The sequence below is a fragment of the Diabrotica virgifera genome, chromosome 9 (assembly GCF_917563875.1).
Source record: "Diabrotica virgifera virgifera chromosome 9, PGI_DIABVI_V3a".
NCBI classification, from domain to species: Eukaryota; Metazoa; Arthropoda; class Insecta; order Coleoptera; family Chrysomelidae; genus Diabrotica; species Diabrotica virgifera.
The window spans coordinates 201,165,538-201,177,585 of record NC_065451.1 but is presented as its reverse complement, the minus strand read 5'-3'; the positions used below and the strand labels follow the sequence as shown (position 1 = coordinate 201,177,585).

The 12,048-nt window shown below is 33.4% G+C and overlaps 1 protein-coding gene across 2 annotated transcripts in view; it reads left to right on the top strand.

Annotated features, from left to right (window-relative positions):
- Nucleotides 1-12,048, top strand: part of LOC114329289 (soluble guanylate cyclase 88E) — a 143,411-nt gene that overhangs the window by 115,906 nt on the left and 15,457 nt on the right. For both annotated transcript variants that reach the window (XM_050661509.1, XM_050661510.1), the window contains 4 exons: nucleotides 513-639; nucleotides 4,782-4,986; nucleotides 6,029-6,175; nucleotides 6,722-6,854. In XM_050661509.1, the coding sequence (XP_050517466.1) occupies nucleotides 513-639; nucleotides 4,782-4,986; nucleotides 6,029-6,175; nucleotides 6,722-6,854 (612 nt within the window). The remainder of the gene's footprint in view (nucleotides 1-512; nucleotides 640-4,781; nucleotides 4,987-6,028; nucleotides 6,176-6,721; nucleotides 6,855-12,048) is intronic.

The window sequence follows — 12,048 nt, the reverse complement described above, 5'->3', positions numbered from 1 at the left end:
CACATAGATCCTAACAAGAGCTTTTTTTATTTAATATGTCAGTTCGGCATTTCATATTTTTAAAATATGTCTTCCATAGGCTGTTGAACAATTTGGGCGATATTGTGTCTCTTTTCCTGCTGACTCCTCTTTCCAATTTATTGGTGCTTTATTGTGGTACTTTTGTTTTTGTATAAGTTTGTTATTATGTTATTATGTACCTGTAATCAATTCTGCCGTGTTCTGTAGTGAGTCTTTAATGGCCCAATTTTCTTTGCTGTGAAACGTCTTTCAGAAATCTATGAATGGCATGTAAAATGGGACTTGATATTTATTTTTCGACTTTTCAATCAGTATTTTTACTGTTACTAGCAGATGGTCGCTAGTGCTAAAACCCTTTCTGATTCCCTTATTCTGCTGATTCTGCACAATATTATATTTATTTTTATACCAAAATAAATCTAATTCTAATGTATTTTATATTTACAAATTGTCTAATCGACTAGTATCAGTAAATAAAATCAATTTTTTAGGACAGATGATATACATGGACAATTGGAAAATGATGATGTATTTGGGGACGCCTGTAATGCCAGATTTGAACTCTTTAATACATTCTGGACTGTACATAAATGATCTCTCGATGCACGATTTTAGCAGGTTAGTTGACAAACTGTTACAAAAAAATCTTCTTCTTAAAGTGCCTATCCATTCCGGATGTTGGCGATCATCATGGCTATCTTGACTTTGTTTACCGCAGCGCGGAACAGTTCAATGGTAGTCGTGTTATACCACTTTAGTAAAATTTTGAAACCAGGAAAGGCGTCTTCTTCCCGGTCCGCTTTTACCATTTACCTTCCCTTCGAGAATCAGTTGGAGAAAGCCATAACGTTCTTGATTTCTCCTTACATGTCCTAGATATTCTAATTGTTTAGTTTTGATGGTCATGAGAATTTCACACTCTTTCCCCATTCTACGCAGGAGTTCCACATTAGGAATTCGATTAAGCCAGAATATTATTATACGTAAGGTGCGCCTATAACACCACATTTCGAAAGCTTCGAGCCGATTCATAGATGCGACAGTTAGGCCATTATTAGACTAGGTAACTGGTGACGCAACTAGTGGCGCAACTAGTGGCTCCACCAAATTAAAGCACACAAAATATTATGGGCAACTGGTGGCCGATATGGGTAACTGGTGGCGCAACCAGTTACCGTAGTCTAATAAGTCTCATTTACTTAAATGCCCCGTGACGTAATGAGTCACTGGTGGAGCAACTTGGTGGCGTCACCAGTTGCCTAATATAATACTGGCCTTAGTGTCTACGCTTACATTCCGTAGAGGTAGAGCAGAACTGAATATGTAGCATTTCAACAGACGGTATGTATTTTTTTAATGATATGTCTCGACTGCTGAAAATGGGTCTCATTCTAACGAACGCTGCTTTTGCTTTTATTATTCGCTCTTTAATTTCTGTTGAGTGGTCCCATTGGCTATTTAAATAGGTGCCCAGGTATGTATTGTATATTGTTCGACTCTTTCGATATTCTGTTGGTTGATTGTAAGTTGAGCGTTTAGGATTATTTTTTTACTAATTGTCATAAATTTGGTCTTCTTTATATTAAGAGCTGACTTCTGTTGTGCGATTTGTTAATATCTGTAAATCAATCTTTTATCGGAAAAAACTATTGTGTCATCTGCATATCTAATGTTATTCAACCATTCACCGTTTATTGATATTTCTTTCGCACAACCGTCTAAAGCTCCTTAAATACCCATTCAGAATAAATATTGAATAGTAGTGTGTAGTGGAGATAAAATACAGCCCCGTTGTACTCCTCGTTCTATTGCAATTTGATCAGTTAACTGGTCTTCTATTTTGATTTTGGCCGTTTGATTGTAATAAATGTTTCTGATAATTCTCAGATCTTAGTTGTCAATTCCAATTTCTTGCAATAGAGTTATTAATTTGTCATGATTTACTCTGTCAAATGCTTTCTGGTAATCTATAAAGCATACGTATATCTCACAATTTACATCCCTGCATCTCTGAAATACCTAGCACTTGTACAGCAAAAAGGGCCTCCCGTGTTAGGGAGGCCCTAATAACATCCGAATTGTCTAAAATTGAATTTAATGTTTATCGTAACCACCGTATTTCAAACTCATTTTGTGCCTATGGTATCGTAAACGCCAAGGTAGTACCGACAGTTGATGGTAAACGCCATCAATCTTGTCGTTTACGTTTGGATATTTTGCCGCTTACGATAAGATTCAATGACCAAAATGACCGTTAGGATTACTCAGTGTTATCTTAAATGTGTTAGAATTTAGTGGAAATTTTATTTCGCTCCAACAATTTAAAACGAAAATAGTGGTAGTTTTTATAAATCCTTTTATTCAATAGATGCGGTAAGTTTTTAATACATACTTGTTTTTATGGATTATTGTCTTTTTCATAGAATTTGAAGCCTAATTTACTAATTTGGTAATGACGTAACCTATGGTTTTTAGTTGTTCTTGTGCACATATCATAAATATTATATTTGCAACAAAAATATATCAACTTAGTAGTAACTATATCAACGTAGTTAGTTCACTGAAACCTGAAACAAATGTAAGGGAGTCAATATAGAACGAACATTGAAACATAGTTTTTAATTCCAAACAACTTTTTTTATTAACAATTTTCGATATTGTGAAATATAAAGCTACTTTACTCTTGAACAAGATTCACATTTTTTGACATACCTCGTATGAAATTAATGAAATTTATTATCTGATAAGTAGTTTTTTTAAACTAATAATAAAAAGTAATCAATAGGTTCCATGCAAGTTATGCAGACATAATGTGTAAGAGCTCAAAAACAATTACATTTATACATTTTTAAGCTTGTTATTATTTAGGTAAGTTGTAGGTACAGAAAAATGTGTTGATGACTTTGTACAAACATTTTTTTAACTGATATTTTTCGGTTATTGTATTACCTACATTTGTTTTATCTTTCTTAATTTTCTCAAAAAGATGTTGTTTATTTCATGTCTAACGCAAAATAATTTAGTGCAGTTTAAAGATTACATCTTAAGCTTTAAAAAACACATAAACCTATGTCCGAAACATGTCATACCACAGGAGTTTGTGCAAGAATATGAAGAGTTAAGTTACAAAAGTGAAATTCCTGACATATTGGCAGAAACTGATGAAGAAGATCAGAGTGTCACATATTAATATATGTATTAAATTTTGTTTTTCTTTGTCGATTTTTGTCATGAGTCATGAATAATATTTTTCCACTTAAGATACTTACGTTATTTATGAATATTCATTTATAAATTGATACCTTAAAACTATCGATGTTTATCTTAAGCGACAAGCTTCAACTAAAATTTACACAGACAAGGTCTCACAAAGTATCGTATGCTACATAATTTATTTAAAGAATGTTATATTACAATTTTTTTCTTTAATTATTATCTTTTTTTATGTACTAATTTATCACAGTTTCAAAATTTTAATTATATTAACCGTAAAGTAGTTAGAAGAAAAAGTCGCCTCCTGTAAAATTTGCGTTTTGTCGGTTACGATGTTTTGTCAAAAAGTCATCGATATTCTTTTGTGAATGACCTTTAGAAATGTTTTAAGTAAATGGATCATATTATGACTTACAATTCTATAGTCTTCGCACTTTCTCGCATTGTGTTTTTTTAGAAGATTTATAAGTTGATTCTAGTCATTTTTGGGGAATATGCCTGTGTCATAAATATATATTGTTAAATATATTTGTCAACCATTTTATGCCGTCGACAATAATGTTTCAAATACTTACTACTTAGGTCCTATTTTTATCCCCTGAACGAGAATTTAGGTCAATAATACTTTTAAATATAAACTTCTAAGCAGAGTCAACGCACTAGATAACTAGAAAATGATCATGTAAGTATTTAAGAACGCCTGTACATAGAAAAAATATTAGATCTGAATTCCCTAAAGCTGAGATCCCATGGACCGTGGCGCGGCACTCTTTACCAGTTTACATTTACAGAAAATCTGTAATAGCAGAAATAAAAACCAAAGACGGAAATCAACGCGTCGTGAAATCGCGTTCTTCCCTTCAAAATTTGTGATTTTCGATCCTATGACTAAGATCTAACCCTCGATTTAGAGCGGGCACGCTCCATCTAAATAGTCTGACCGAATTTATCAAAAAGTAAATATTTATTATTTACTGGTCATTATTTACTGGACAAAATTACTGGTACTTGAAAGAAAGATACTGCGGACTATCTATGGGCCTTGCAGAGAAGAGACAACAGCAGAATAGAGAAGAAGACACAATGATGAACTCCAGACAATATATGGAGATGAAAACATAGTACGCTATATTAAAGCAAACAGAATACGATGGGATGGTCACATGCTAAGATCAAGTGACGAAAGACTTCTGAACGCCACATTCTGGGAAAGGCCCGATAGAAAAAGGTTATTTGGTCGCCCAAGAAAGAGATGGAAGGACGCAGTAGCCAGTGATCTACGCAAAATGGGAGTCCAGCAATGGGAAATAACTGCTCAGGACCGACAACAATGGAGGGAAATAGTAAACGCGGCCAAGACTCACATAGAGTTGTAGAGCCAAATGATGATGATGATGATGATGAAATATTTATTAATTTGTTCACTACAAGTAACTTGTTGTTGGCTTACTGTCTCACTATTACTTTGTCCACTTTTGTACGTACTGAAACATACATAAATCTAAATATTACTGTTAAGATATTTACATATGTATTTTTCTGTTTAGGGACCTGATGTTAGCTGGTACTCAACAGTCAGTAGAACTTAAGTTAGCTTTAGATCAAGAACAATTAAAAAGTAAAAAGTTAGAGGAGTCAATGAGGAAATTGGACGAAGAAATGACAAGGACGGACGAATTGTTATATCAGATGATTCCCAAACAAGTGGCTGATCGGTTAAGAAAAGGAGAAAATCCTATAGATACATGTGAGGTAAGGATTTTCTTTAAGCTCGTATACACTATAAATCTTCTTCTTCTAAAGGTACCTACCTTCTAGGGATGTTAGCGACCCCATTGACCCCATCTTATTCTATTCACAGCAGCTCTAAATACATCAGTTGGTGTTAGACAAGTCCACTTCCTAAGATTGACCAGCCAGGATATACGTCTATATCCAGGGCCTCTCTTGTGCTCAATCTTGCCTTGTAGAATCAACTGTAGAAGTCAGTATTTACTTTTACGCGTAATATGGCCAAAGTAAACCAACTTTCTGTTACCTATTACATGTTTCTACAATATTATCCATCGTCCTTTGGAGCTCCTGCGCACTACCTGTGGGCAATACTGTATCGTCTGCATATCTAATATTGTTTATAAGTTGGCCATTTATTGCAATACCATCTTCTGATTGGTCCAAGGCTACTCTGAAGATATTTTCAGAGTATATATATATACACCGTTATTAGGCGTTAACGCCCTTCGGTAGGGATCTATGGAGGAGTATCACCAAGCCGCAAGTCCTTATCCCTTGCCGTACTGCTCCCCCATATGCCGATCTGACACCAGTTTATTCTAGACCAAGTCGTAGATTCTATTGAATTTTATAGTACGACATTTGCCTTTTATTAATTTCAAATGACCTGGCTGAGGTTCGAACCTCTATCGCAAATCCACTTAACTTGTTGATCGACAGCGCCTCAACCAACTGAGCCGTCATGACCGATATTTTCAGAGTATATGTGTTAAATAACGCTGGTGAGAGTATGCAACCCTGTCTAACTCCTTTTCCGACTGTGAAGATCACGGACAGTTAATTTTTGAATCGCAGTGTTGCTTTTTGTTGAAGATATAAGTTTGAGATCAGATCCTTACCATCGAGTCCTGATGTTTTTAGGATATCGATTAGTTTCTCATTTGGTACTTTGTCAAACTATAAAATAAACGAAGTAAATTAAGTATAATAAGAAATAAGATTGGTAATTGTTAGTACTTACTTATTAGTACTTATCTAATCTCATATATGTTTATTTCAGATGTTCGATAGCGTGTCTATACTTTTCTCGGACGTCGTGACATTTACTGAAATATGTAGCAGAATTACTCCTATGGAAGTAGTATCCATGCTCAACGGGATGTACTCTATTTTTGACAAATTAACTGAAAGAAACAGTGTATATAAAGTAAGCAATAATCCTTCTCAACGTTGCAATAACACATTATTATTAACAAAGTGTATTAACTTGGGAAAGGGTAACTACTAACTACAGAAGCAATGTGCTCAATTGCGGCAATAATATCAGAAGACCCTGATTTCCAGAGCTACAACTAACACAGCCACACTGGGAAGCTACAGCTACAGCTCTCTCGGGAAAAGAACGCAAAATATGACTACTAGTATAAACATAGATAAAGAAAATATGGCAAAACTCGCAATGTGAAACGAAGAAAAATAGATAAATAGCATTAATTATCATCTTTTTATATTTACAGCATTCTGGCGTTCCGTTCCTCAGGTAGCTGTAGTTTCTTTGTGTGGCTGTGTTATTTGTAGCTCTGGAATGCAGGGTCTTCTAACATTATTGCCGCAATCGAGCACACTGCTCCTGTAGTGATCCTTTCCCATGTTAATTTGCTCCTGTTCTAACTTGTTCATAATATTAAACCCAAGAGAGAAATAATCTTAATAATGTACCTAATGTTTATTATTATTATATTACTACTTACAGGTAGAGACCATTGGTGATGCATATATGGTTGTTAGTGGTGCGCCAGAAAAGGAAGGTAATCATGCCGAAAGAGTTTGTGATATGGCGCTGGATATGGTAGAAGCAATTACTAATCTGAAGGACCCTTCAACAGGTATATCATCATCATCATCATCATAATCAGTTATGCTACCCCACTTTAGCCTCGACCTTCCCCAGTATAATTCGCAAGTCGTTTCTGTTCATCGTCCACCATTACCAATTTGCTGTGCCTCTTCAATCTTCCTGGCGTCCTCGTTCACACCATCCCTCCAGACCAGTCTTGGTCTACCTCTACCCCTATTTCCTACTGACACTGCTAATAGGGTTCGTCTGGGTGGGTAATTTTCATTTGCTCTTGGTACATGTCCAGCCCATCTAAGGCTACCTATTTTAATGAAAGATAGTACATCTCTACTAGTCTAGGCGCCAAATAGAGGTCACCGTGTCCTTTTCAATTCTGATGGACAAACTCAACGTTGTCTTATGGATTTTTGGATGCTAATTACGAATTTTGAGGGTGGATTTCGATCAGAGTTGTCAAAAATTTGTTATAAAAAATTTAATTGTTTATAAGGGTCTGGCTCATAAACTAAAAAAAATGTTTCAAACAAAATTTGTTCCTTAATAAAAAACGAACAAAACCCGTTTACTAAACTTAAATCCAATAATTATAACTCAAGATATTGTAGAATTAGTGCACAATGCAAATTGTAAATTGTAAAATAAGTATTAGTTGAGGAAATGAAGCATTTTGGCTCGCAATTTTTTCGTCCAGCATGGATTTACTTGAAATTTTCACAGAAGGTAGAAAATAGTCCAAGGATCATTTTCTATATCATGCTGCTGTACGATAGAACCTTGGGAGTAGTTGTCACCCCATCTCGGGGGGTGGGAATTTTTTATTACATTTTAACCATGTAAGTCGATGAAAAAAGTAATTTTAAGAAAAAAATGTTTTTTACATTTTCTTCGTAAAACTAATATTTTTCGAGTTATTTGTGGTTGAAAGTAACAGTTTTTCGACGGAAAAATCTACTTTTTTAGAGGGTTTTTTGAGAATAACTCGAAAAGTATGCATTTAATAAAAAAAACTGTAGATATCAAAATTGTATCTTTTAGTAACACAAACGAAACTGTTTTTCTATAATATTTTTACGACCAATACAAACTGAGATACGGCATGTTAAAGGTTAGCTTTTTTCGTCAAATACATAATTTGAAATAATCAAAGCCAAATAACGGGAAAACTTTGCATTTTTCCAGGAAAACTTACATGATGTTTTCCAAGAATACAATAAGATCTTTTAAAAAAAATAATAAAAAGTTTCTAGCATAAAAATTGAGCAACTTAATATAAAAAAGTCGGTACCTGTTTTTATCTACGAAAAAACAGTCAAAACAACCCCCTAACTACCCTTGAAACTAAAAATTGGTCTTCGCCTTTCTGTAATTCCTTTTATATTTATATTATCAATACACCCAAGAAGTTTGACCTATTTAAAAGGCCTAATTTTAGAAAAATTGGAGTTTAAAGAAAAATTTATTTTTTGCAATTTGGCATTTTTTATTATTTTCTTCAAAATGTCTCCGAAAATACTGGAGATATGAAAAAAATGATAGACTATTAAATTGTAGCATTTTTAATAGCTAAAATTTTCTTATACATAGATTTTTATTACAGTGAACAGTTAACGAGATATAGCTGTTTAAAACATCTATTTACGAGCAAACATCCCCTTATTCTAGCCTTTTAAACCCAACTTAATTAAAAATTAAGCGATCTTACGGAATTTAATTTAAACAGTCTTATTACTCTTCAAAAATCCTACAAAACTATTATTAAAAAAACTTTTATCGCCAAAAATGAAGGAGCTATGTTTATAAAACTAATCTTTTTTTTTCGAAAAATTCGAATAGTTCCCTTAGCATTTTCAATGTACCTATATAATACCACAGAGCCGGTTCGTATACTGGATGACTAAAAAACTATTTGTATGTGTATTTTTATAATATAATATATTTGTTAATTCGTATTTTTGTGTAAATAAATGTTTTTTTTCTGTATAGATCTATTAAATTGTCTACTTATAAAAATTGCAGTGTTAGTAAGGGTGGTTTTTAAGGGTTGAAATATTATGATATTATATCCTAAAGCATAAAACAATCATTATTTAACCAGTCAAAACCAAATTTTACCTATATTAAAGTTTACAATGTTTTTATATAATTTTTGACAATAAGGGTAGTTTACACCCCTAAAAATAATTAACGCCCTTGAGCATGATATAGAATATGAAGTACAGGGTAAAATGATCCTAATCCCAAATTTTTATGTAAATTGATGCAAGCCGAAATTATTCTTTTAGGATAAGTAAACTTTTCATATAGCTCCAACAAGGGTGGTTTTAAGGGTTGAAATATTGTGATATTATATCTTAAAGCACAAAACAATCATTATGTAACTAATAAGAAGCAAATGTTGACAATATTAAAGTTTAAAATGTTATTTTATAATTTTTTACAATTAGGGGTGGTTTTCACCCTTAAAAAACCAAAAGCGTACAACGGCTCAATATAGAAAATGAACTAGAGGATGAAATGAGCCTAATCCCAAATTTTTGTATAAATCGATGCTGGACGAAAAAATTGCGAGGTTTTGCCATTTTTTCAGCTTCATTTCCTCGACTATATTTTTCGAAGCGTTATCGATCATAACTTAGCTTCTACGCGAGCAAATGAGCCCTAGATGATCTCATTTTAAAGTTTAATTAACAGGGTTCCAAACAAAGTTTGCTAAATTACTTTATCTTCATTTTTTTAAGTTATACCCGTTTGAAGTTATAATTTTCATAAAAAAAAATTGTACATGAATTTGTTTATAAGGGTTTTTAGTAAATTTGAGCAATAAACATTTATACTTTAATTAACATTAATAATGGAAGAACTCAAAAAGAATATTTTGAGGTTAGGAAAGTGTCTATTAATTAAGTGCTTAGTCTATGAATTAAGGTTTAAAATGAGACCTTGAAAAGCTCATTTGCATGCGTAGAAGCCGAGTTACGATCGATAAAGCGTCGAAAAATACTTGACAGTCAGCCGATCTTGCGCCTCATAGCGCGCCATTAAAATATCGATATCTTGGCCAAAAATAAACCTACGAACAATTTCATAAGCTCAAATTGTTCCTTTTGAGTTCTTATATCATTATTGTTAATTAAAGTATAAATATTTATAGCTTAAATTTGCTTGAAACCCTTATAAACAAATTAATGTACAATTTTTTTAAGAAAATTATAACTTGAAACGGGCATAACTTTAAAACAAATGAAGATAAGGTAATCTAACAAACTTTGTTTGGAAGATTATTAATCAAGCTTTAAAATAAATGAGACCTTCTAGGGCTCGTGTATATGCGTAGAAGCCGAGATACGATCGATAAAGCTTCGAAAAATACTTTTTTTGTAATTTGCATTGTGCACTAATTTTACGATATCTTGAGTTCTAATTGTTTGAGTTTAGTAAACGTTTTTTCTTCGTTTTTTATTAGGGAACAACTTTTATTTGAAACATATTTTTTTCTCTTTTAGTTTATGAGCCAGAGACTTATAAACAATTAAATTGTTTATAACAATTTTTTGACCACTCGCGTCGAAATCCATCCTCGAAATTCGTAATCAGCAGCCAAGAATCCATAAGAAATCGTTGAGTTTGTCCATCAGAATTAAAAAGGACACGTTGACCCCACTGGCGCCTAGACTATAGTATTTAATATTTCTTTCGGCAGTTATGTACTTTTGACAAATATCACGTCTGATCTAATCCTGTATTACATACTTGTATAAATGCCTTATTATATTCGAGTAAAAATGCAAGTATAATGAGTAAAATGATGAGGCTGTTTATGCATCCGCTCTTTACCATCCACAGCCAGTTTTAAGAAGTATACCTCTTTGGTGCTTATCTAAACTACATTTATTTCGAAAGTTCGATATTTCGTTGATTGTTTATTTTTTCAACTTCATCAGGAACATACTACAAATTAAGTTACAATTAGATACAAACATCACATTCACAACGTTCTCACTTAGGAAATGTATTTTATTTTAAGAAACTAATTGTATCGACCAAACACATGCTGTGCTGCGAACTTCCGAAGCGGTACTGATGTCGGTTTTTCTTTTACATGATATTAAGGACAACTAGTTTTATTATCAAAACAAATGTTAAACGTTTTCAATTTATCATAATTTTAAAATATTACAATACATATCACTTAACTTGCAAGTATCTGTCTTAGAATTCATTGACTTTTTGTTTTTATTTATGTGGTACATTTCGAGAAATAGTCTTTTTTATCCACAAGGAGGAATTTCCTGTGATATATCCTGTAGAATAGTCTTTTTTATCCACAAGGAGGAATTTCCTGTGATATATCCTGTAGAATAGTCTTTTTTTATTATAGTTGTTTGCTCTATGCAATATCTTAGCATATGATTAATTAAATGTATGGACTGTTGTGTTGGAATAACGCTCTACTGCGCAAGAATTTTTCTCTGTTTTGCAGTCACATTTGTGCTGCGTTATTCTTTGTTTTAACCACTGCGATATTTGCCCTACATACTGTCCATCACATTCGAGCATAGGCGTAACCAGGGGGGTTTTGGGGGTTATAACACCCCCCCCTCATTGGGATGTACTTTGAGCTCTATACGCTTAACACCATAGCCCTCAGAGACCTTCCAGTAGTTGTAACCACCCCCCTTTCAGGCAGTTGTAACCCCCCTTAGGATCATCCTGGTTACGCCTATGCATTCGAGACAATAAAGGTGGTAAATGAGATGAATCTGATTTAGAAGCGGTGTGTAATCTGATGCCTCGAGAATAAACTGCAATTGGATATGCTGTTGTATTTAGCTATTTTGATTTGAGAAATTCCACTCAACAGCTTAATTATATTCTTGGTTAAGCTATTTACGTAGGGTCTTCTTCTTCTTGTGCTACTCCTATCGGAGATTGGAAATCATCAAGGTTATCCTGACCTTGTTTACAGCTGACCTGAAGAGTTCATTAGTGGTGCAGCCAAACCACTCTCTCAAATTCCACAACCATGACATTCTTCTACGACCTGGTTACATAGGATAACAGAGACGTACTCAAAATAATTTATTGTATTACTCCGACGACCGGTTTCGCTGTCTATAATTTGCACAGCATCCTCAGGTCCCGGTTACAGTAAACTAGACTTGGACATTAGGATGCTGTGCAAATTATAGATGGCAAAACCGGTAATGGGAGTAATATTTTAA